The sequence below is a fragment of the Nannobrachium achirus genome, assembly GCF_963921795.1.
Source record: "Nannobrachium achirus genome assembly, chromosome: 20".
Taxonomy (NCBI): domain Eukaryota; kingdom Metazoa; phylum Chordata; class Actinopteri; order Myctophiformes; family Myctophidae; genus Nannobrachium; species Nannobrachium achirus.
This window is the reverse complement of record NC_137827.1, coordinates 22281381-22309155: the sequence shown is the minus strand read 5'-3', so window position 1 is coordinate 22309155 and position 27775 is coordinate 22281381. Positions and strand designations below refer to the sequence as shown.

The window sequence follows — 27775 nt, the reverse complement described above, 5'->3', positions numbered from 1 at the left end:
TGGCTTGATGTCCCTTTTATGCCCATATATGGAGACCGTTGATGTCATCACGAGTCACACTTGCAAATGAATTACATCCTTGTCTGTTTTATGCCCATATATGGAGATACCTGTCCTGATGTCATCAATATTAAGCGCATATCTGGGAATGCCCATATTTGGTAATGCCCATATGGGCATGTTCTGACATCACATTGTTGACTATCATATATGGGTAACTGGTCCGATATACATCACTGGCCAGATGGCCAAGAATTGGTGCAACCTCTCTCTTTAGGGCGAGGTCGCATGTCGCCCTAAGGCGTCTTACTAGTATATTCATTCTTTATATAGCCATGTGTAGCCAGGGATCTGAGCACACTAATGAAAGTGACCCTGAACAATTGAGGATACATTCATATGGATAGCCACGTTCAAATCACATAGTAAATGTTTGCATGGAACCCACATACCCTTACATGCTTTTCAGGTTCGTAGGCTTGGCAGGACTTGTTAGCATTCACACTGATTGCAGGACACTGTTTCTTGAAATATATTTTATTTCTGCTTTTGCAAGACTACATTGTGTCATTTCACTCAACAAGACAACATTCAATAAGTGCAGTAGTACTAACATGTGAAGCAGCAGACACACCCATGTTTCAACAGTAAAAAAAATAATCCATACACTTTCACAGTACATCACAGAAAAATAAGCAGAACAGCAGTGGACACAGCAGTAAATACTGCAAATAATCTTCAATATAGTAAATCATCAAAATATATCCATTCTTTATAGCCATGTGTAATGATAGAATAAACTCTATTCAATTCTAATGTTTTTCTTTTGTAGGTAATAACATAAAAGCACTACAAACTGACCTGAATTGCCTTGGCAATTTAATTTGAAAAAACATCACCGTTGGTGAGCAGCAGAGATTAACACAGATAACCATTCCTGGCATAAATCCAGCACAACCTGCCAAAGGCTCTAAATTAGGAAATTTAAATGAAACACTTCGGATGAAAGAAATGTAAGACACTACAGCAAGGACGGAAATTCTTTCACAGCTCACACAATAGTTTTAATTTGACATGAAGTGTAAGGTATGTGGGCTTTCAAGCTGGGGCAGCAAGGTAGAAACTGGCTGGGTGAGATGGTTATTGCAGTTTTGTTTACTACAATGCCTTCCATGTAAAACAAGATGTATGCCTGGGTCAGATGTGGCTTCTGTTACTCATATCCAACCTAAACGTATGGACATGACCCTACTGTGTCCAGTTTAACACACCCCTGCTTACAAAATCATCTTTGAACATCAGCAAGTTGGCGTATTGACAGCATCAGCAGTGCAACAAGGGTATCTATCCTCTTTATAATGTGCCAAACCCCTGGGAGGAGGATTCTCTGGATCACCACACATACAACCAGCTCCCAGTACTCACAACACATCTTAGTTATCCAAACATATACAAATAATACAAATCAAGTAAGATTTGTAAGAAGCAATGTGTTTGAAGAGATCCTTAAATATATTTGGTATTTTACACAATACATCCCTGAGTGGTGAATTCCTCCCCCCCCCCAATGCCATTCTAGCCGAAGTTGCTTAAAATGAACTAAAGTGATGTCACATTAGAGCCTGTCTTTCATACTTTGTATTAAAAAAAATTGGATTCAAACATTCTACGTGATAACATGTTTTCATATACAGTACACAAACTGTTGGTACAATAACACACCCACACTTAGTGCTACAGTAGTGCTGCCCACTCTGGGCACTGTGCTATACTTTTATCATTGAAGATTCAAAGCTGTGCTTGAAAAGGTTTGGGCGGATACTAGATTAGGGCCCAAAATATAGCAAGTCTATATGCCTTTATGTAATATGGAACTAGACATGTTTAAAATGATCCCTGGCTTATAAGCCAAATATGCCTTAATACATTATAATTGTCCTCTATAACTATAACTTTTTTTTCACATGCATTCCATAGGGATAGACCACAAATGGTCCAATGACATCATCAACTTGCAACGGGCATTGCCCCTATTGAGTGAAAGATTAGCTATTTCTAGAATAAGTCAAATATTTAGGGTGTTTTTAAATTTACATTGTAGTTATAGGGTATTGTAGTAATTATAATGTATAAGGCATATTTGGCTTATTAACCAGGGATCCTTTTAAGGTCTAAAGTAAAATGTTATTCTTCACTGCATGACCCTGTCAACAGGGTCTTTCAACAGAAGTTGAAAATCTCATTAAAAAAGGTATTGCCTAAACATTTTAGGCATGCGATGCTACCGCGCCACTGAGTATAAATCAGGCTTAAAAGAGACTATGTGAAACTTGAGTACAGATTGATGAATACAAGTTGGGTGTATAAATGAAGAGGAGAAAGAGGGCGGGTCCAGTTGTTTTCATCCAGCATCATCCTAGGAACCAGAGGTTGAGTTCGGTGCCTTGAACTCAATCATCCCGCCGTTCTGAGAAGAGGAAAAAAAAATGTCAATCAGTGATGTCTAGTCGGATTTATACTTGGCTTGTTGCTCGCACCAAAAATAACAATCTACAAACTCTACATCAATGCTGCAATGCATCACATTGCAGCATCTGATGCGTTGTGAACTTGTAAATCTGGTATTTTAGGTGTAAGACACTGGCATGCAATGAAGTATAAATGAGGCCTCTGTTTTCAGCACTTTTCATTACCAGTGCATACACACACACACAAACACACACGTGCTCACGCACAAGCATGCACACACACATAGAGAGCAGGTTGCACAGGTTTAGGTTTCCCGCAGAATTTCCACAGAACATCCTCATAGTAGGTCAAGTTAGGAGCGAGGTTATTATAGTTAACGAAAACTAACGATATAACGAAAACTAACATTTAAAAAATAAAACATTTTCGTTAAAGGGGAAGACCACCCATTTTCAATATTCCCCTTTAACTCATTGCATGCCAGGCCCGATAGTCCCGAGATTATTTTAATGTCTTTCCCTGCCAGGCCCGATAATCCCGAGAATTTCCGCCATTTTGAAAAAAAAGATTTTTTTTTTTCTTTTTTTTCAAAAAAATGTTTTTTTCAAAATTTCTTTTGGACCCCAAAAAATGTAGTAGGCATGATAGAAATCGCGAAATTGCATGTTTAACCCCCATAGCAACCCCATCTATCAACCATGGCAGCCATCTTTGTTTACATTTTAGGAAAACATAATGGCTTGTATCTCATGAATGCCTGAACGGATTTTCATTCGGATTTTTTAGTTTGAAAGCTGTGAGCAATGTGAACACACGTGGCGCATTATCTAGGCATGGGTGTGCATGATCCGTGCACTATGAATTACATGGAAGTCTATGGAGACCAGATGCAACATTGAGTACGAAGGTATGTTAAAATGGCGGGGAATGTGTTAACTGAACTAAATAAAAACTAGAATAAAAAAAGAAAACGATAACTAACTGAAACGGTATTGTGTGTTTACAAAACTAACTAAAACTAACTGAAATTATAGACAAAATGCCCTTAGTTTTAGTTTTTCTACTTACCAACGGTAAGTGAATATATCTTTTAAAAATGTTTTTTATTACACAATAGGCTTACTTACTGACCTTTTTGAATCCTGCATCTGACAAGTAACCCAAAGTATGAAAAAACCTAAAACTATCACTAAAGCCAATAAAAACTAAACTAAAACTAAGTATAGTTTTAGCACAAAACTAATAAAAACTAGTAAACCTGCATTAAAAACTAACCTTAATATATATATATATATATATATATATATATATATATATATATATATATATACACCTGTTTCTGCGGGAGTTTACTGGAGATTATTTGGACCTGTTTGGACCACACTTCCGGTTTAACAGCAGACATACAAGCTCACGTCGCGTCGCAGATGCAGCCTGTTGTGAGCTTGTAAATCACACTCGGCTGTGGCGCCGGAAGCTCGGCACAGCGTCTGCGCAATGCACTATGGGGCGTTGGAAACTCGAGGATATATATATGTCACGGTTAGATAGAGAAATGGTTAGATAGAGAGACGGAGCGCTTGTCGTGCGTCGCGGGGCGGAACAAGCGGTCGCTTTGACCCACAACAACGTCGCGTCGGCAGGAATGATAGCGCGCACCCCAAGGAGGTTAGGGTTAGGGTTAGGGTTAGGCATAGTTTTACTGAGGTTAGGGTTAGGGTTAGGGTTAGAGTAAGGCATAGTAAGCTAATGGCTAAACACAGCCGAGCTGGGCTAGTAAATAAACGAAAGAGAGTCGCAAACGAGTGACGTCAGCGCCTGCACTAGTGAATGGCTGACTGGCTGTTGTCGCCATCTGGTGGTGATTGGTGTGTGGTGAACTACAAAACGAGCGCTCTTACCACAGTCTCACTGAGTTACCCAAAATGACTGTAACATATATATATATATATATATATATAAAAAAAGGTCAAAACAAATTCAAACTAAACTAGGGAAAATCCAAAACTATTATAACCTTGGTTAGGAGGTATAATTCAAATACAGCATAGCATGGGGGAGGGGGGGAGGGGGGTGAAGCAAGGATAGGTCAAATCTGTGTGGCAATTATTAAAATGGTGAATAAGGAGTTGCTTTATTTAAAAAACACTCTCGCACTGAAATTTTAATTCATTTCCCCCAAAAAACAAAAGCCTTGCTCCACACGAGGAGCAATATAATGGATTGCAAAAAGGATTAAAACTCTTTGATGCAGCAGCACTTTTGGGATAACATCTGTGCTGCCAGTATTAAGCCAAGCTGGCATCCCAAACTGTCACAGGTAAGTACTAAATATCACCACACAAAATGAATGGAACACAAAAGGCAAGAGTCACAGCACAAGGTGTAGGAGACAAGCCATATAAGGGAATCACAGCAACCATGCTAAGAGAGATCTCACTCTCAATACGGGAGAAACACCACCACCACTGAGTGTCCTACCTCTTCATCATCATCATACTCATCATACTCATTTAATTCATCAAATACATTCTGGAACAGCAAGAAAGAGATGCGGTTGAAGGAGGCCGTCAACATTATTTTGGATAGAATTATCAGTGCAATTAATGCCAGTGCTAGTAGATTGGTAAAAAAAAGTGTCATTCCCACTAGGCAAGATAAAGATAAAAAATATCTTTCTGAATTGAAGTGGATGGGAGTGGATGTAGCGTCCAGTGTGGACACTACCATCCACTTCAATTGAGAACAATATTTTTTGATCTTTATCTTGCCCGGTGAGAATGACCCTTTAACAGAGAAGTCTGAACAAGTCTAAACAGCAAGTCTAAACAGCAAGTCTAACAGCGAGTATTGAGCCTGAACAGTGAATCGAATCTAAACAGTGATTCTAAATAGTGGGCGATTTGAGCTGCTAGACTGGAAAACAGATGTTACCTGGGCTTTGGTCTCATGAGTTGTCAGGAACATCAACACTTCCTTGTTGCCGAGAGCCAGTGCCTAGGAAAGGTGAGAAAATTAATCAAAGTTACGAGCAGAGATTAGATTAGAATTACATTTACATTGAGAACATAACATTTACATTTTCGATTGTTTATTACATTTTGCCACAACTCACCACTCCACTAGCTGTCTGTCCATCATAACCTGGTTTATTCAGATCAACTCCAGCCAGATTCCATATCTCAAGGCCTTCCAGGTCACTGCTGGCTGCGCATCTGAAAACACAGCAAATGACAGGGTTAACTGTACAGTACAGGACATACGTAGTTCCACCAATCCATCTCATTATTAATGACAAATGACAAGCTTTATAAAAAAAAGCATAGTAACATTTTAATTGGATTGACTACACACATATTTGCCTTGTTGATTTGTACTTCAACTCCAACTTCACTTTGTCTTTGACTTTTACAGGTGTTTTTTGTTCAATCAATAAATTGTGCTATCCAATTAACAATAATAATGAGGGAAAAAAATCTATCTATTATAAACATGAAGTGTATACATATAAAGTAGACATCACGTGGCAGCAGATATCAAATATGTATTACTTGTGTGGGATAGACTGGTGACATGGCTCAGTGCCTGTTAAGCAGCCTGACCTGTGTGGAAACTGTCCATTCTTATATATTTGTATAGTAGAATCAAATGAACAGAACCGCAACATACTTCATCAATAATACCACTTATTTTACGCATGTAAACAGCTGGCGTGTTTTCGTTTTTTTATGTCGACAGACATGCTTAATCTTCTGAATATTCAAAGTATTCACCTCTGTAACAGTAGATACAAGCTCGATAGTGTCAACTCAAAGCTTGATAAAAAATGAATCATCCAGATAAACAAAAAGTAAATGGGCACCAGCCAGTGTCTCCTCTGGCTGCTGACGTTGGAGATGTTGAGGAGATTTACAGCTATGCTGCTGAACAGCATTCCTGCCGTTTACGCAAGACTGGGGCAACTGGTCGTACCTGTGACGGCTTTGTAGGATGGGTCAATGCTGGGAGAGCTGAGAACATGCTCTTGCGTGTTTATTTGAGGGTTGTTTGAAGTACGTACATACTTGCATGCAACATGTGTATACTAGTATATGTATATGTACTGTAATGTACGTATATAATTAGAACCATTTCTAACCTTTAATGATATTCAGAAAGCCATACATGCTTTTATATAATTTTATTTGGATTGTTGTAATTCTATCTATTCCTGTTTCACTCAAAAGAAAATCTTGCACCTCCAGCTAGTCCGAAATGCTGCGGTTACAAAGTGAATGGAAAGAAACACAGCATATCATCCGCCCCCTTATGAGCCTGTTCGTAACCTGAGGTCTTCTAGATGTTGTTAAATCTAATATAATGTCAAGAGGGTATCGAGCTTTTGGTCACGGCCCGTAAACTATGGAACGTGCTTCCTGAAGAGTTCAAATGTGTGAGTGCTGCACTAGGTTAAGAATAATGGTATTGGTACTGTTGAAAAACTGCTGTTCTTAAATTATATTTGTCATTGTATATTTGCACTTACAGTGAAATGTGTAACCGATCCTAAGTATCAGGAGCAGTGGCCCGGGGAGCAGCAAGTGGTTAAGTGTCTTGCTCAGGAACACTTCGACGACGATGATGCATAACCAGAACCTTCTGTTTCCTAGGTGGCCTCTCTATCGATTCAGCTATGGCTGCCCATACAGTAGTTAGGCCTTAATTCTTTGTTTATTTTTCTATTACTATTATAAATGTATGTTCTCAGAAGTGATTTGAACATTGACTTTGCTAGCCTTGGATCATCAAGTAGGGTGTTTTGTGGCCTGGAGCACAATAGCCTGATCGTCCCAGGTAATGGTGCAAGTTTTAGTAACAATCAATGGAGTCCTATCTGAGGCTGCGCTCAAGCTCATACGGGAGCAACATATCTAACATTTAACTAGGAAGTCAACAGTAAAATCTTAAAATCAATTCTGAAACTCACAGGCAACCAGTGAAGAAAAGCAAGGATGCTTGTTATATGGCCACAATGATTACCTCAGTCTATCAGCTGGTTATTTTGCACCAGTTGGGAGTTGGGAGACTAGACTTTTTATACACACAATGTGAATGTCTTCTTACCTGCACAGTTCAGTGCCTGCTTCCTCCATCTCATCTCTGGAGAAATGGGCTCCTGTCTTCCTTAGCAGCTTCACTATATCCATGTGTCTTTGAGTGGTTAGGAGACAAAGAGTATGAGCATTTATTCTATAGAACAATGATACAGTCTTCATGAAACATGAACAAAACATTTATAGTCTATTAAAACAATAAAACCATACACATTCTCTGTATTATAATTTATAAATGATGAGCCCTAACCATATTAGCTTATGGTTAAACACAGCTGAAGGTAATCATTAATTGTGAGTATCTTTTATTTAGCAGTTTCTGTGTGCCAACTATCTGTACAAGAGCTGTCCATGCTGGCACACATTAACACCTAAATTAACATGTAAATTAAACATGTACTAAATATATAGGGTTAAAATGGTGAAAGTTATAAACTTCAGCCGTGTTTATCCATCAAAATGTCTGTTGTGAAAAGTATCTATTATAAATCTGGACTATAATTTTAAGATGGTACTGAATTATATATTTTTTTAGGACAAAAGTAGAATCTTCAAACTGTAGCTTCTGAAATTGTGCTGACAGAGGTTATGTGATGTCAGGGTGATTTGTCACCAGACAGGTAGGGACAGGTTCTCTACGCCCTCACTGTTAACCACCCGTACAGGAGCTACAGTACATAAGGTGCATTCGAAAATCGGAATGCACCCGGGACTCTCTCTAGCCGTTTGGAATTTCAGAGTGGTTGGAGTGCCAGCGTTCAAGAATTCAGAGCTCTCAGAGTATTCATGTGATGAATTAATGTTAATTTGAAAAATATAAAATGACAACATTAGTTCATGAGTATCTACTCTGACCGTTTGTAAATTATTTGATATCAGCAGCACGATATGACGTCAAGAGCGCTCTGAGATTGGAGCAGATTCTCAGAGTGTAATTTCGAATGCAGCCACAGTGACATCAGCAGCTCCACGGAATGAACAACAAAAGAAGATGACAAAGATTTTAGATTTATATGTTTTTAAAAATCTATTCTGTCAGGCCAGTTACCCATGACTGCAGCTTGAAGCTGTAATTGTATTAGCCTTGGGCTGTAGAATGTAAAACACAGATACAATAATTGTTGGGACTTTAAAATACACTTCCTGTAGAGTGTCAGCAAACCAGTATCTGCTATCTGTGAGAAACTGGGAGCTGGGTGGTAAGACTGGTTCAGAGGACACACCTCTCTTTTGTTCTCCAACCTCTAACCTGTCCTTCCTTATATGGGTACCTACCACGTTGTAGTGGCGTGTGGAATGTGAATGTCACCAAAAGGAGTCACAAATGCTGTTGACTTAAGAGTCTTTCTGATTTCCTGTTCTAAAAAACAATCATTTCACAGCCAAATGACGTAAAACGAAGATGGGTATGGCATGGTAGGTGAGGTGCGTGTATCTGCAGGTGTAGTTGCTACACAGTAAAATCCTCATTGCCATCACACACAGTGCACACACACATTTTCAACATGACACCCCGACAGACACACACACAGCACGTTGCTCCCTGGCTACGAGAAACAATTAGAGCAATGTCATTGAAAGACAACACAAAATAATCACAACTTTGATAAAAATAAACACCACCCGCCTGGACTGGAAACATTACAATTAGCCTAATTAGTTTATAATTATTGCCCGGCCTCTAAATTCCATTAAGAATCACTCCTCTGGTTTCAACCCCCTTCTGACAGTGTCAACTTCATCGCTCTTTGGAGGTGATTGTCATTTACATTAACTGAACCGAATCGTGCTATACCATGTAATGACCCACCCCTACACACGTGCGGGCGGGCAGGCGCACGGTCGCACACACGCACGCACGCACGCACGCACGCACGCACGCACACACACACACTCTCTATTAACAACATATTTCCATTCAAGACTGGGATGAAGATATGGTATGTAAAATGGCTGTTAATGGCCAAAGGGGGATTTTAACTGCCGCACTTAAGTCTTCACAAAGTATATCATTAATCCCACGCTTAGACAAGCACGCACATGCATAGACACACATACAAAGTCATCATCCATTAATTGTGTGACGTGAGCAGAGTGCAGAGGTGGAAAAAAGTACTCAAATGTTTTACTTGTGTAAAAGTATCAATACAGCAATGTAGAAATACTCTGTTACAACTAAGTGAAAGGCCTGTGTTCAAATGTTACTTGAGTAAAAGTACCAAAGTATTGGCATCAAAACATACTTAAAGTACCAAAAGTAAAAGTACTAAAATGTTTGAAAATAGCAGCTCTACAAGCTCACAACGTGTTGCGATGCAACGCGTTGTGAGCTTGTAGATGTATGTATGTATAAAATGATGTACTGTATATATACAGTATGTATAAAATAGGGCTGAAGTGGTTAATGTACATGTTTTAAAATATCATAAATGATATCTGCAAAGTAATCTCATCTGTCTTTCATTTGACGATGGATTACTAGATTGTCTGCAAAGTAACTAGTAACTAAAGTTTTCAAATAATTCTAGTGGAGTAAAAGTACAATATTTTCCTCTGAGAGGTAGAAACACTGCTTTACACCACTGGCAGAGTGTTACCTGAAGCGGACGGCGTTGCGTAGGGGCGTGTCCCCGTAGCGGTCTTTAGCGTAGACGGTGGCCCCGTGGCTCAGGAGGTACTGCACCACCTTCAGGTGACCCTCACAGGCAGCAATGTGGAGCGGGGTGCGTCCGTCATAGTCACCTAGACTCAGGTTGCTGCCCTGAAGAACAAGAGAACGTGACATTAAAACCCATTAAGACCTGAGAAATACCTAAGAAATGTCTTCTTATGGTTTTGTGAAAAACGTGTGTTTCTTTATATATGGTGCTCAGAGTTTTTAATGTCAAGGACCCCAAGAATTATATGTATTTGACTGGAGAGCCCCCATCTCAAAATATTTTGTTCCAGTAACCCTAACAAATGTTCGCTTTAAAAGAATATATATATTCAAAGATTTGAAGAAAATCTAACGTGATCACTCCCTTTTTCTAGGGCTTTTTAAAAGGCCAGCAAACTAATGGCTCCCTTTTGACAAACATTTCTGACTAAATTTAGATTTTTGAATTGAACCTTTCTAGAGAAAGAAATATTTTTATGAAAATAAATGGTAAAGACCACATTTTCACGAATGTCCAAATTGACTGCAAATTCTAGAGTTATCATTACGGTCAAAGCTGACCACAGATGAGGGGGCTAAATTATGTCCAGTTAATCAGTGACAGCAGATGTACAGGGGCTCTATTACAGCCCTGCCTCCATTAACTACCATCAATAACATGGCCAGCACTGACCAACAAAGAACACTTGTGTTGCCTCCATTAATGATTCTGAAGCTTTTACTGGTACGGGATAATCTCATACGTTTCTCATACGTTTCTCTTCTCTATAATCTTGAAGATGCACACAAGAGTTTAAAAGTAATGGTGCTTCAAACACGACAGACCAGGGCGCAGCAACGGAGCACCTCATGTGATCTCATCTCACGTGTTCACAAACGGAAGTTTTGTAAACAACTGAGCCGGTTAAACTTGTGTAGGTATGGTTCTGATATGTCTGGGAAGACATGTTATGTAGACTGTTGTCTACATAACTCTTGCTTCAGCTGTACAACGCACAACAGTTGTTTCAGCCGGTCACCATGTCAAAAATCCTCTCGTTCATTCTGCCTTCCTTAGTTCAAACTTTTAGAATTCTTCCCTTAAATAGAACTTCCGAAAATGTACAATTTGGTCTTTATCTAATCTGATGACGTCACCATCTGGCCACGCACATCACTAATGTCCACCGATCCCCCCGCTCCATACGGCACCTCTGCAGGGGACCCCCTGGAACCCTCACCCTGGTTATCCATTGACCCAATGTGAACCAGTGGTGTAGCTCATAGAGGTGACTTAAAATGATTATGCTTTAATTCTTTCCTCAGCTTAGTCATGGAAATCATAATATACATACTGTATACGTGTGTAAGTCAGTAATGTCAAGTGAACTCTAAAGGGTCGTCCACCCAAAGCTCTATAACTATGTTGTTTATAGTTGTGATGTGGAATCAGTCATCCCCTTAGAACAAATGTTAAAACAATATCTTTATATTTCCAGTGCTTGGTGTGGACAGCCCTTCCATTTTGACACTCTCAAGAGTTAAATTCTAATATATCGTTGCTGGTGGATACCTTGTATGTCCAAAACAGTTCCTTTTTTATTGTAATTTTTAAAACATTTTAAAATGGCAATTAGGGCATTCCTTTACAAAACATTGAAATATGGAGATAAAGGGTTCCTGTCAAACAGCAACGATATGCTCATAAATATATTCTCATACAGTGGTTGTACTCCGGGTAGGCCATTAGCAGACATACAAGTGACTCTGTCAGGAAATGGATGGGCCTGCATTACCAGTTTGGTCACAAGCTATATTTTTTTAGACCGGTAGAGAGGTCAAAGCACTGCCTGTAACATCCTATGTACATACAAACACGGCATCGCTGTTAGTGCAAACCGGCTTCTTACATGTTCTTTCAATCAATCACACAACGGTTAATGATTATCCATGCGTGGATGGCTGCTCACCATTTCCCGGATGGCCTCCAAAGCCTCCACATCACCAATCTTGGCAGCGGCACATGCCAGGGGTGGCGTCAGGGCATCGCGGATGGCTTCCAGCTCCTACGTACGCACGGCACAGATTTTGAACTTAAGAGACAAGTGTGTGCAGGATATTAGCTGACTTAATACATGAAAATGTAGTTTTTAAATCACTTAAGCCCCTATTTTCATTGAAATGTGTACATCTACAAGATTGCAACACGTTGTGATCATGTAGATGTGTCATTTTTCAAAAGCCCTGGGCTATTTTCTAAGAATGTTCACCTATAATGACATGCTCAAAATAGGAGAATGCAGCATGATGACTCATATGATGCAAAATGCATTCATGCTGAAATACTAAAATATTTCAAAACACAGATTGAACACAAAAAAATAATAGGATTGTGTTGATCGTGTCCCAAACAACAATAAAATAAGATCTGGTTGTCCCAGAGGTGAACTGGCCCTTTAAAGGTCAGAACCTGATGAACAGTTTTGCATGTTTGTGTGTCTTATAGCCGCTGGTCAGCTCACCTCCTTGCAGCTGATGCTGAGAGTCTTGGCAATGACCTGAATGAAACGACTGTCACTCAGGGAGAGCTTGGCTCCACCCAGGTCAGCAATCATCTCACCCCTGAGGTTCTTTTCCATCATCTGGAAGCACACGCACAAGCACGCAGACACACTCATTTTAGCTTCACTTTTCTTGTGTTTGTTTATATTTCATGCTCTCTCTCTCTCAACACACACACACACCTTCTTTTTGGCCTTTAGATCAAGTTCTGACTTGGCGAGGACATAGGACAGCTTGGACAGGGCAGCCTCTGGAGTCATGTCACCGCCAGATATCACCCCTGCGTCTGTCAGAACCTGATGGGAGGAGGAGGGTTACGAAATAGAAAATAAAAAGGGTTTTCTATCTCAAAACTGCAGTATGGTTACTCTTAAAAGAGGCATTGCCTTGCCAGTGGCGTATGACAACGACACAGTCCCTCTCAGACACTGGGTGCAGTTGACGATGATGACACCCCGGTCGTTGGCATTTTTCAGCTCGTGCAGCAGGTCTTTGCGGTTGTCGGGGGCATTCCCGCTGCCGTATGTCTCCAGCACCACGCCCTCCATGGGCGCTTGGAAGAATGCCTTCACCTGCACCCAGATAAACACAAAAACCTCAGATTAACACCCCAAATACATTCTGTCCCCACATACATTCTGTCCATTCTGTCCAGCTGACAGAGCTAGAAACATGTCTGACAGGCTAAATAATACAAGCGCACGGACGCAATGCATTGTGAGCTTGAAGATCTGCTATTCTCAAAATTCGAATATGACATGCCCAGAATAGGGACGTCAGGTGGTTAAATTAAATTAAAAGTGCTTAAATGTCCGCGATTAGTATTCCATTTTATCCACACTCCTCAACCCTCCACACTAACCCACCCCCAACCACCCCCCACACACAAACACACACACACACCCCTGCCTGTCCCCTAAAACCCCATCTGGTGCCATCTATTCAACCAGTCCCTCAGTCAATGGTTGACTGGCACTGGGAGACCCTATACAACATCAGTAGCCCTGGCATCTGGAGCAGGGACAGTTGGAATGGCAGCAAGGAAAAAGGCTTTATCTGGTGACTGTGCTCGCAGGAACACAGTCACCGGGAAAGGGCATGGATTTCAAAGTGAACTTGTGCTCATGATTTTGAGATGAGGGTTGATGCAAGTAATAGTAATTTATTTTATTTCTTTATTTGTTTTACCATTTAAATTTTGGATCACGCCTCTTTGTGGATAGAATAATTCAATACAGATATTCAGAGATGCCCAAGCACAACAGAGACAGTAGGCATAGTAGGCACCTAGTGCCTATTCAAAACTATGGCTCATAAAAGCAGCTAGATCTTGATGGCCAACCTGGGCAGTGGGAGCAGATTGAGACAGTAAAAGCCTTCCTCCCTTCAGCATCTTTGGGGCTGGGAAGATAAATGTTACCGTGCCTATGCCTATGCATGGTCTTTAGTGGGTGATTGGTCATGCCCCATATCCTGTATCTAATTTTTCACAGGGCAAAGCGCTACTGGCAACTTTGAAACAAAACTTTGAGGTAACGGAATATATGTAATGATGATATGACATTTAAGCACTCAAAAGCACAACTGTAATTGATTACATTTACAGACAAAAGCAATGGCTTGTTGCCTTTATAAATTCCTTTCTAAGGCAGGGAACAGAAACAACAAGCACATGTCAATTCGCCTGCTCGTTTGAGACTGTAGTCCTGTTATCAGAGATGCTTTCTAATCTTTTCAACTGCCATTTGGTGCAGGTCTCTAAAGTCTAGCTGAAAATATTTCCTAGGAAAGGAATAGATTAAACAACATAACTTCAGCTATATATAATTTGTCATACAGTGAATATCGAAAATAGCTGATCTACTAGCTGAGCTGGTAGATACTGTATGCAATCTATATATTCTTAAACTTTTGATTTATTCTAATTTTAAAGTTTTAATGTTATTTAAATGTCCCTATGACATAGAGACATTTTTACTAGGTTGAAAGGGCTTCACTGCAGTGAGGTTTAATCAGCAACAGCGTTGATTTGGGTAAGTAACTAGCATTAGTTACCTAGGTTATTCAGGTAAGTTCAAGTAAGTTTTAATGACTTTCGAAGAATATGTAAACTTGTCTAGCATGTCTTTCCTCTCTCTCTGCCCTTAGTTTCATAACACCGATTGGAAATAAAACATGTTCTGCCAAAAATGATATCTAAAAACAGAAAGAAAGAAAAAATATTTTACCAATTTATTCAGGAAATCAGTAAAGGGATACAAAAATATATCCTTCCCCATTCTGTAACCGATAAGTTTCCTGCTTGGACACGCCACTTGGAAAGTCAAGTCAGTCAGATCCAAGAGTACAAGAGTAGATCAAACTGAGCTGCTGGATACAAAATAACCAATACAGGCTTTTGCCTCATGTATCACAACAAAACTCATGGCCAAGGACAACAAACAATTTCTGGAATATGTCAGGGAAAGAAGAACGCTGCTGTTGATCCAGGTCAGAAGTTATTCATTGCACCACAGCTCCACTACAGTTATAAGCCTGCTGGGGTTGCATGGAAGTCAAGCATCACTTTAATGCCACGCTACATCACCCTCTGCCCAGTCAAGCATCACTTTAATGCCACACTGTATCACCCTCTGCCCAGGAAAGGACTCACAGCAGTGCTTATTATAAGCGACTGTAGGCTTCTTTCGCTGTAAAGTTGCTTGCAGATATTGGCAGTTGGTTTTTGGGCTCGTTTCAAGTGTAGTTGCTTATTTTGGGCGAGTTTCCAAATGTTTAATTTTTATATAAACCAGTGGTTCTCAAACATGTTCATGTCATGCACCCCCAAATGAATAATATGGATTTGTCCCCCGACTCCATCTGAATGTTTTGTGCCTCGTACCAGATTTGTGTTTCAAATATTCCACATTTTATTTCAAGATGTTTTGAAAATAGACAATCTACAAGCTCACAACGTGTCGCATTGCGACGCGCTGTGAGCTTGTATGATGCATATAGGTTTAATGTGCTCATGTGGCCTATAGATGCTTCTTTTGGGCAAGTTTTCATAGACCTGGTTTCTTGTTTCTCTCGCAAAATCTGGCAACACTGACTCACAGTAGCAGCAGTGATCCCGGGGAAGAGCCGGAGCAGACCCACGTTCCGGTTCAGCTCTGTGCTCACGTTGAACTTTGCTGTAGTGTTGGCCTTCCACACTGTGTCCCAGTTGACTGCAAGATAGACAGAGAGAACAGTCCAACAAAGACAACACCCCACAGCCCCACCTTCACAGAGTGTGCCTCTCTAGAGAGACTAAATGAAGTTTGCACCAAGATCTTTCACTAATTCTTTTTTTATTTTGACACAATGATTTCAATTTCAGTTTAGATTTGATTCGTTTTTAAAAGAGTTTGATAGGTTTGTTTTCATTTTGTGAAAAGACTTAGTTTGGTTTAGCTTTAGTGTTGGTTTTAGTATTTTATTGTAATATATGGGGTTGTCAGGGGCGGGATTGAAAAAGCTCAGAAGACTTTTTTACCCCTTTTTATTTAGAGTAGCCAATTCTTTTTTATACTATTATATTGAATACTGCCTAAAACTAGAGACATTTTCTCTATGATTTTTCTAAAAGAAACACACAATACCGTTTCAGTTAGCTAATGTTTTTTTGTAAAGCCTAATTTTTATTTTCTATTTGATTTCTTTTCGATTCTAGTTATTTTATTTTGTTAACTATAATAACCTTGGTTGGCACATAAAAACATAACAGAGCCCAATCCCATCCCTTGGTTACTTAAGATATCCACTTCAGCGTTGGCTAGTGGGGCCAGGTTAGGAGAAGTGAAGGCATTGAAGCTCCCTGCATCCCACTTAGTCACACGATTTCCCCTGTACAGTTTGTTATAGAAATACAGGCAGACCTGAAGACAGAAAGACACATGACAATGATATCTCATTCAATGCATAAAACAGTTACCTCTTATAGCTATACCTTTCCTTGTTATACCTTTCAAGCCGGGAATGCGGCTTACTAAATATTTTTTTTGCAGCCATATAATGGTCCAAAGGCCTTGATGTCCCACAACAAAATAATGTATAATAATGAACAAACTAAAAATAACAACAGGAAGTTATTGTTCTGAATTTCATCCACAATTTCACTTTCACAAATCCAACCTCAAAGGCTCATAATCACCACATATCAACATGATATGTGGTGATGATATCCAAGAGCACACATGTCATCCGCATTTCAAGCAGCCCAAGTCACCCACCTCAGGAATGACAAACTGTCCAGCGATCAACAGTGCCCCCAGCAGGTTGTCTCTGCCATCGTTCCTCATCTCATAGATTGGCACCTGAAAAAAAAAAAACAGACCTTCATCTTATCAGCAGGCTCTTATCTTTAAACAAAGGGCAATAATCGACCATAGAGTAAATGTTGTTGTTTGTCTGCCCTGTGAAGAGAGCCGCTCTCACCTGTGAGCCAGTGAGGATGATTGGCTTCCCCAGGTTCTCACACATGAAGGAGAGGGCAGACGCCGTGTACGCCATGGTGTCTGTGCCATGGAGGATCACAAAACCGTCATAGTTCTCGTAGTTGTTCTGCAGCCAAATACCACAAACGAGACACCACATTATGGATTATGGAATATTTCACAAGCTACATAAAGTACATGCACAATGACAACCAAATAAAGAATGTTGATGAAAAATTGCCCGTTGATGAAATGTGGTTTCTACATTTAGTGACAACTGCTTTATAATATAATAACTAAGACGGGGCATGTTAATGTTCGAGCTATGGGGTGTAAAATGCAATTACTACCTCAATATCCTTTCCAATTTTGCCCCATTCATCTGTGGTCATGTTGCTTGAGTCCAGCAAAGAGGGGTACTCCATAATCCGGTACACTATCCGTTGGTTGTTTTTATTCAGCCTGGATTAAGAAACAAGTTCAATATAAGTTATTTCATTTCAATGCAAATAATTGTGTGTACTGATGTAGTGGGGTTTGAGAAGGAGGAAGAGCCTTTAGTGTATGTGTATGTCCTTGTTTTTGTTCTGTGTTGTTGGATTGTTTTCTTGTTTTGTGTTGTGCTTTGGACCCCATCGAAAACGAGATGTCAAGGTGCTTATCCTCCAGTGAAATTCCGAAAATAAATCAAATAACCCACAAATACACAAGACAAACACTACAAAAATAATTCTATGCATTCACAGTCACAGCAAGTGCAGACATTTTACTCAGACGCATTAACAACACAGCTTTAAGCAAATGACCCCATTACAAAAAAAAAAAACCTTAATCACTTTTGTCTCGACTATGTTCACTTAATAGAGTTGGACCAGGTTATGTTTAAATTAGAGGAACAGCGCAGAGAGAAGATAATAAGGGGTAGTAAAGGGGGGGAATCCTAAAAAGCAAGCCGACTTTATGAAGCGAGACAAAGTCTATTTAGCTGGGCCTTCTGTTTCCGCAGCAGGGTGCCAAACCCTGTTTCAATCCACGGATAGAGAATGATGTGTGAGGAGCAGTGGTGTAAAGTAACTAAGTAGATTTACTTAAGCACTGTACTTATGTACAATTTTGAGGTATTTGTACTTTACTTGAGTATTTCCAATTTCCAATATTTTACTTTTACTCCACTACATCTCGGATCCATGCGTTGTGAGCTTGTAGATTGGCTATTTTCAAACATTTTGTACTTTTACAATTGGTACTTTAAGTATAATTTGATGCCAATACTTTCGGACTTTTACTCGAGTACATCTGAATTCCGGACTTTTACTTGTTGTAACAGAGTATTTCTAAATTGCAGCATTGATAGTTTTACTTAAGGATTGCTATGCTATGACTGGCTATGTTCAGACTGGCAACCCAAATGCAATTTTTTGACAGATCCAGACTGTAATCAGATTGGTCGTCAAATCTGCAACCAGTGCAGATAGGTTGTGTTTAATGCCTGAGGAATACACAAGTCTGATCTGATCACTTACAAAGTCAATAGTCAGTCCTAGAAATGGGATTTGCCTACAGTCTGAACAAAGCCATTGGCCTACAGTAGCATTCTGTGTCCAAATAAAAGATGGATCAACTGAGGTTGCAAGAACCCATGTTGCCTTTTCGTCCCAATTATAAGGAGCAGAAGCTCATACTAAGCTCAAACGTATTACATATTTATGCCCCTTTTAAGTGGAGTTTAAGTTGGGCGCCTGCGTCTCTCTCCTAATAAAATAAAAGCGTGCCCCGGCTAAGCAGCTGTGAAAAGATTTTCTTTTTTAATCTCCCCTTTTAAAGATATGGGATGCACCCCCTCTCCCCTGCATTATCATAGGTCTGCTCCTTAAAATGGAGATGGGACTGAATAGCACAGCAGGGGGAATGGAGCAGCCGAGCCCCTGTCTTTCTAACCGGCAGCCTGCAGACACTTCTAATTAGCCCTAGGTCCACGTGCAACCCTTGAACATATGTTGTTGATAATCTTAAAGCCCAAGTGCCACAAGAAACAATATTCAAATCACCAATTATTCACAATGTAGCCTTGGGTATAGCAGGGCATGGTATTAGCATAGCAACGTTAAGATGCCTCATAGCAGCTAGAAATGAAAGTTAAGGTTGGAGGGTGGGGGGAAAGAGCCCTGTGGCTTGCCTTTCAATATTGTATGAATACAGTTTTTCAATAAATCAATAAACTAATTGCCTCCTTAGGGTCGTTTCACACTCTAATAAGGAACCTAACTAATTTCGGTTCGGGAGGGCTCCCCGACCCGAAATTATTTAGGTTCGGGGGGAGTTCATCCATACTTTCTTAACGGCTAGTGCCGAAGTCGCTTGTAAATATTGGAGGTCCATGGCATGACAACGTTTGTGGCCGATGAATGAGCGTTGCAGGGCGGATACTGACTTGCCCTCGCGCTGCACGCTGAATGACTGGAGGTCCAGTGAGTAGCAAGCACCAGCGGGGTCTCTTTCTCTCTCTCTCTCTCACTCACAAACGCTCGTCAAAAACATTTAATCTACAAGCTCACATTATAGACGTGCCGCCTCCCTTGCTGCATGCATGTCATCACACAGTCACAACTCGTCGTGGAAAACCTATCAACACGGAACACTAGCAATTAGCAAAGTTGTGTTTAAGCTCTTCTTTTGTCTTTAAAACGGTCGGCGACGCGTTAGCAATACACGCAGCAAAGCTATGTGTGTGTGTGTGTGTGTGTGTGTGTGTGTGTGTGTGTGCGTGTGTGTCTGTGTGTCTCGCGCGCGCGCCTCAGCGAGAAACAGCTGACAATGTATCCGCTCTGCGACGATCAATACACGGCCAGACAAGCATTGGAAGTCGGCGTGCCTCCCTCCCAAACGACCGCTGTTTCATTGGCTTCACAGCCGAGCATATGAACTTGGAGCCGGGATGAATGAATGAGAAGACACCGCTGAGTACCGAAATTAAGTCGGGAGGTCACAACATTTCGCCAGCACCGTGGAGCCGAATTTAGTCGGTTGACGCCCCCCCGAACCGGGAGGGGAAACCCATATTTGGGTCTGGCCAGTGCCGAACCGAAATTAGTTAGGCTCTTTATTAGAGTGTGAATCGACCCTAAGGGTCGATCCATACCGTTATAAGGAGCCTAACTAAGTTCGGTTCGGCACTAGGCGAACCCAAATATGGTTCGCATCCCCCGGTTCGGGGGGGCGTCAACCGACTAAATTCGGCTCTACGGTGCTGACGAAATGTTGTGACCTCCCGACTTAATTTCGGTACTCAGCGGTGTCTTCTCATTCATTCAGCCCGGCTTCACGTTCACATTCTCGGCTGTGAATCTCCATTTGGGAGGGAGACACGCCGACTTCCAAATGCTTGTGTGGCCGTGTATTGGGCTTCGCAGAGCGGACACAAGTCAGCTGGCTCTCGCTGGAGACGAAGAGTGGTGGACTGTGTGCGCGACACACACACACACACACACACACACACACACACACACACACACACACACACACACACACACACACACACACACACACACACACACACACACACACACACACACACACACACACACACACACACACACACACAGCTTGTATCGCTAACGCGTCGCTGACCGTTTTAAAGACAAAAGAAGAGCTTAAAGTCACAACTTTGCTAATTGCTATAGTCAGTATAGTGTTCCGTGTTGATAGGTTTTCCACGACGAGTTGTGACTGTGTGATGACATGCATGCAGCAAGGGAGGCGGCACGTCTATAATGTGTAGATTAAATGTTTTTGACAGAGCTCGATCGAGTGTTTGTGAGTGTGAGTGAGAGAGAGAGAGAGAAGAGACCTGGTGCTGCTGCTGCCTGCTGGTGCTGCTACTCACTGGACCTCCAGTCATTCAGCGTGCAGCGCGAGGGCAAGTCAATATGTATCCGCCCTGCAATGCTCATTCATCGGCCACAAATGTTGTCATGCCAAGGACCTCCAATATTTACAAGCGACTTCGGCACTAGCCGTTAAGAAAGTATGGATGAACTCCCCCCGAACCTAAATAATTTCGGGTCGGGGAGCACTCCCGAACCGAAATTAGTTAGGCTCCTTATAACGGTATGAAACGACCCTTAGAAGGAAGTATTCAAAATAGATTAAGCAGATGCATAGTATAAGGAGCAGACCTATTAAACTTGCATATCTGGATCTGTTTCAGGATGATAGTAATATGGTATCAAGTCGGTTTTGTAGAACAAATATTAAAAACGTTCATGCTGAAGATCACAAATCAAACACTACACGTTAGTAAAAGAGATATGCACACTTGTAAAACATATTAGCATGAGTGGCATTAGCAATATTAGTTTTGTGAACCCTTGATCATAGCTGAAGGTGACTGATTCCGCAAAATAGTACATGGGATTTAGTGAGTCCCTTCCAATTTACTTAAATTCAATTTAAATCCAAGAGTAAGAACGCCAAATAAAGTGATGTATAAGAGCTGGATCGAGGGTAGACAGCCTGAGAAACCCCTGTGAGACTACAGGGCCTACGAATGTACACAGTGAAATCCTGACTGTTAGCTCAACTCATTTTAACACTCGGAGTTAAACAAACACTCAGGATTTTGTTGTGTAGTAAGAGGCAGTCAAATTACTGTATGTCACTTGTCCAAACAAGTACAACTGTGATCGGTCAACAACAGTGACCCCAGGGCCACCGCTCTATTACTCAACCGCACAAAGTCTTGTTCAAAACAGACAGGCTGTGTGCCTGGTGTGTGGACCCTTTATCTTTACCATAACTCACCCGACCCTCCCCCTTTTGAGGATATCTTGATCCTAATCTAGGTGTTGGGGTGAAGGGGCTCTGTGGAGATTATGCTCCAAGGAGGGTGCGCTACTGCGCTAAAGACCCCAGAGTGACAACTGCTCAGACGTTTGACAGAGGGAGTCCTGTCTACTGGACACATAGTATGACGCTGTCATGGTTTTGATAAGTCAGGGTTATCTACTGGGGCTGGTCCTGTGCCAGGCATGATAAGCAGCTACCGGTAGCTCGTTGACAGCCACAGCGGTGAGGGCAGAGAAACAAATGGACATAAACTGTCTCATGTCAACCTGCAGCTCTACTCTTATTGCACCCCTTCTTCTTGTCCCCTCCTTCCACTGTCAGGGGTGACTATTGTAGTCCTTCCTATGAGACAAACAACCGCCTTACGTTTGACTGCAGGGATCAAGCACAGACAGACATTAAAGCACTCTCAGGCACAATGCAGGCACACAGTATGCTACACAGACCCGTGAAATAGGTAGTCGGCATGACGCGTTGGCCTCCTGTCAAGGCAACACAAGCAGTTAAGAGTGCTGGCACTCTGGGAAGAACAGCAAAGCAGGGTTTTATTTCATTTCTTCCTTTTGGATTATCAAGTGTGGCTTGTATCATGGCAATACCATTCCCACTGGCAGGTTTAAGCCATTTAGTCACAATAAACATTAGGCCTAGTACTAGTCTAGCCTCCACTAGTTCCCTCTTTTCACTGATTTTGTCCCCTACACATTAACTTCAGTATTGATATAATTTAAGACTAATAAATTCATACTAAAAACAAGGGTAGGCTATTTGTCCATCAACTGATTGACAATGATAAAATACTGGCCAAATGCCAGACAAGTAGTCTATAACAGCTACTGGAATGTGTTAGGTGGTCTCGTTAACATTACTGATGTTTTACGTAATTATAGATTTTTCACAGCAGAACTGCATGCATGATGAAAATTAACCTTGTAACTCCAGTTTCAGTATTTGACACATTTTCCTTCAACGTAAGATGTTATTTTAGTGTAAGATGTATAGTTTACAGCACCAACCAAAGCTTTGCAGTTAGCTGATCTGGTCTGCGTCTAGAGCGTATATGAAGAGGTCTGTGTATACTGTATGTGTGTATGCAAATTACTGGATAGTACAGTAAGCTTTGCACGGGTACTGCAGAAAGCAGTATATTCAATGTATATTCACATATTTTCAATGCGTTTAGCTATTTCCTGTTGTCATGTCAAGTAAAGAAGACAAAATTCTCTGAAACGGACAAGCGGCAGAGCTCCTCCTAAAGTAAAGAAGACAAAAATTGCAGAATGCAAGTGATGAATAAACACTACAAGGTCATGTTGATCTCTGAAAATAAATACAATTCCTGTAAAGCAAATTTGAAAGTTACAAAATGAAATAACAGCAGTCGTGGAAGACTAAGAGAAAAAAAGGAGAAAAGAAAAGGTGGTGGTTGAATGGTTTTACTCACGGAAGCACCAACATGTTTTCTGGGTCGTCATAGTAATCATACAAGCATGACTGCTTGGCATACTGTTCGTCATGGAACATAGGAAGCCTGCGCAGGTTCTGCGCAAAAGCATTGGCTTTTGGGGCCAACACTGTGGGTCACAGGAACACAAGAGGATCATTATGATTTTATTTCCATTTTCTTTGTCCCATCACTACAGTTACTGGTGGTATAATTGTATTCCCCTGAAACTAACCACCACACATCAGTCTCATACTGAACCCTAGTGGTAAAATTGAGCATATGGTGTAGATCAGTGCTAGTCAACCTGCGGCCCGGGGGCCGCATGCGGCCCCTGTGGCATGTCTATGCGGCCCGTCATGGTCATACCAATACAAATATATTTTGTCTACTTTCAGTGTGGGCAAATCATTTCTGATGTCCTTTTTCAGTTTCTCTCCAAAACCACTAGGAAACAATTTTTGTCTTGTTTTATACAAAATGTTTTTTCCATTTTGTTTGTTCCAAAAGAAGAAACTTCATAATTTCATTGTTAATCATTCCATGACAATCGTTTTGTTCAATGAGGTTTTGTTATTTAGACAAAATCATTGTCTAAACGTCCAAAATAAGACCGTCATTTTTAGTTTGCTGCCCTTGGACTCTTTGTATTTTGCTGAGTGGCCCCTGAGCCTTGTAGATCAATCAGACATTCATTCAATTTACTAATAAACCTTTATGTATCTTGGCTGCTGTAATAACTTAATTGCTGCCTGTGGGATGAATGAAGTGCAATCTAATCTAATCTAATCAGATGAATGATACAGTTTTCATTCATTGTTTCCACTTCCTTCTGCACAACATACTATTAACCCAGGCAAAACAAATATGGAACTCAAGGCACAATCATTACTGTCAAGTCAGATGAGACGTGACAGCTGATAGACATTTGAGAGCTGGCCCTGCAACAGACTTTCTAAATTTAGGTTCCACAATTTCAATCATCAGAAGACAGCCTTACATTGACATGGAATGTAACATTTACAGGCTTCCTGCTGCATTCTGATTTCCTAAAGGTCACCAAAGACTTGATCAATTAATAGATTTCACTTATTTTGTGACTACAAAATATTCATCCAGCCTCACTCCTTTTACTTGAGTGCAAAATGACAATGTTTACTTAATGTGGACTCAGGGTACAGATAAGTAAACAGCCATGGGATCATGATATGGTACGTTCTCTGGCATCTCTGCAGGGCTTTTGCATGGGTTACAGGCATAAATGTGTAGTGTACATGGCATATCAGTAACATTTAGTATTAGTAACATGACAACTCCAGCTTCAAGTCGAAAGTTCAGTTCAGTTCAAATGTGAAAGAATGGTGAGTGACCTTGGGGAGTCCTGTAATGGTAATGTTTTTAACATAGTGTGTAGTAATTATAAACCACTTTTAGCTCAAGATGTTGCACAATCTCTCACCAGTTTGACCTTCTAGTTACTTATTTAGAGAGGGGGGGAGAGAGAGAGAGAGAGAGAGAGAGAGAGAGAGAGAGAGAGAGAGAGAGCTTCTGTGATGTTGCCAATTGCCATGTTATCATGATGATTACTTTATCCATGGCAAACTTTGTTGTCCATACACAGTCTGCGATGGATTACAGAATGCACCTGTACTAGACTATTCCAAACCCAGATATAGCATTCCCCGAATGAAGGCTGATCTGCCTAACAGTGTTGATTTTGTCGACTAAAACTATGACGAAAAATGTTTGTCGACTGCGTTTTTTTCACTAACGAAAACTAAATAAAAACTAAATAAAAACTAAGCTGTGATGACTAAAACTATGACTAAATATATTGACAATTTCGTCAGCAAAATAAAAACTAGACTAAAATGTTGGAGAGGGACTAGTGGAGAAGAGAGTCATTTTATGTTTGGTTGCTTTCCGGTGTTTCTTGCTGAAAATAGCAGATCTACAAGCTCACAACGCGTTGTGAGCTTGTAGATCGGCTATTTTCAGGTGCCTAAATTATGACTGAAACTAAATTACATTTAATTCAAAAGATTATGACTAAAACTAAATCAAAATTTGCTGTCAAAAACAACACTGCTGCCAAAATGCCTGGCATTATAAACTGTAACCTATCATCTGAGTCAGAAGATAGGTTGCAGTTGCACTGTACAAAATACAATACAAGGTGGCTACTGGTACATGTGCCTATTCTGTTGTTCCTGTATACACAGAGACCTAGTAATCTACTGTACCTTTAATTACATTAAGCCAAAGGCGTCCTCCAATATTATGGTCGTTGTAAAAGAGTTATTGGTCCCAAATCTACTAAAACATATTTAGCATATTGCCATAGATGTTTCATTTATCATGATCTCATGACCGTCATGGATCGACCTAAACCTGGTGTTAAGCAGTTTAGCCAATATTCCACGTAAATCTACACAAACGTGCAGATTTCAAAAATAAATTGCTTAATGAAGGCTCACGGATGTCACAATATAATACGCTCAAGTAGAATTACCCGTATCTTCCGTATTGTTTAATAATAAGCATATTAATCCGGTCGGCGGCTCGGTGCATTTACACCTCCCAACCGATGGGCTCACGTTGTTGAACAAATCCTAGAAAATTGCCGCCGATCGGATTAAAAATTAAACAATACGGAAGATGCGGGTAATTCTACTTGAGCGTATCATATTGTGACATCCATGAGGCTTCAGTAAGGACTTTATTTTTAAAATCTGAACGTTTGTGTAGAGGTACGTGGCAAATTGGCTACATTGCTTAACACCAGGTTGAGGTCGATCCATGATGACGGTCATGATATGACAGTTATGTTTCAGGGTCATCTCGCATTCCCCTGTAGCCCCCTACACCGGTCCAGACAGAGCGTAGCGTGAGCTAATTTCCCTGCAGCAACCCATGGAACCAAAAGTAAAACAATATATAGCATATAGCCTACCGTCATCAAGATCGGGGGTCATTCCAATCGTTCCTCCGGTGTTGATGACAAGGACTCGCGCCTCGGCACAAGGAGAGATGATGGATTCTACGGAGTCCTTCGCATTAGTGCAGCTCGATAACTTTCTTCTTCGGGCTGAAACATTTCCACGGCTTAGGTTCGGCTGCGAACCCGAGCAGGTTAACTCCGGCGGTTGATCGAGGTTCAGCTTCGGCTGGGACAGAGCTCTAGCGAGGGATGTCATGTTTTCAGAGACCGAGCATGGATTTGAGATGGAGCGCTTCCATTCCGCCATGATATTATAACAGACGTGACTGGGTGGGCGTGGACATACGTCACCGCCACGCTGACCACCACCGAACGGAAACCTCACGCCGGTGTAACGGCTGCGGACGCGAGGAGCCTGTTTGGGTATAACGTTCACGCCTACAGGCTCGCTATGCAGATAGGCCTACACTTGAACAACTCAGAGTAGACAGCCCGCCCCTTTAATAGCCTTATCTAATGTAATCTTGTAAATAATTATAGGCCTACAATTAACACACCTAATAAATAGGCTATGCACAATTAGCCTGTGATTTACAATACACATCAATTACCTCAAATTCCTCAATACTTTTAAATCCTTTAATCAGTTAAATTATTTGCGTAGTTACTGCACTTTGGCTTTGGTAGAATAACATGTATTTACAGAATACAAATGATGCAATAGCTCAATAGAGCACGCCTTCTGCAGCAGGTGTGTGTGTGTGTGTGTGTGTGTGTGTGTGTGTGTGTGTGTGTGTCCCTTTATTGTAAAGTTGACAATAAAACAATGAAAGTTGAAAATATTGACAGTGACAGTATTATTACACTTTAGGAACGTTGAAGGCCTATGTTGTAAGAAATCCTTTCAGTTGTTGTTCGGGTCCAATCCACTTTATTGCACACACATTTTGAGATGTGATGTGAGTGATAGACAACTTATTATTATTGTAAAAAGAAGAAGAACAAGAAGAAGAAGAAGAATAGCCTATTTTTCAAATCTGTCATGTAATTTTTGTGACACCGCAAAAATGTGCAACGCCCTACCGAAGGCCAAAGGAGTGTAAATCCCTACCATCCTTTAAAACCTCTCTGAAAAGTCACTTACAGGCGGCTGCTACTTGAAACTGGTAAAAAAAAGAAGAAAAATTACAAAGCCCATCCTTTCCTTTGTTTTACGACTGTTTTTTTGATGATATTTTCAGCCTACTGTGTTTTATTTGTCTGTCATTCAATGTTATATGAGTTAAAAAAGGACCCCAATTGAAAGCCAAAGGCTTTCTTGTG

The 27775-nt window shown here is 40.8% G+C and overlaps 1 protein-coding gene across 1 annotated transcript; it reads right to left on the bottom strand.

Annotated features, from left to right (window-relative positions):
- Positions 1-550: 550 nt before the first annotated feature.
- On the bottom strand, positions 551-26826 carry aspg (asparaginase homolog). The gene is made up of 16 exons (XM_080750737.1): positions 26465-26826; positions 23512-23641; positions 17573-17684; positions 17224-17349; positions 17019-17102; positions 16538-16664; positions 15862-15974; positions 13149-13334; positions 12945-13058; positions 12723-12842; positions 12171-12266; positions 10160-10323; positions 7573-7659; positions 5585-5684; positions 5404-5466; positions 551-2467 (listed from the first exon to the last, which is right to left on the bottom strand). The coding sequence occupies exons 1-16, from the start codon at positions 26757-26759 to the stop codon at positions 2417-2419; spliced, it is 1968 nt and encodes a 655-aa protein (XP_080606863.1). The 5' UTR covers positions 26760-26826; the 3' UTR covers positions 551-2416.
- Positions 26827-27775: the final 949 nt, after the last annotated feature.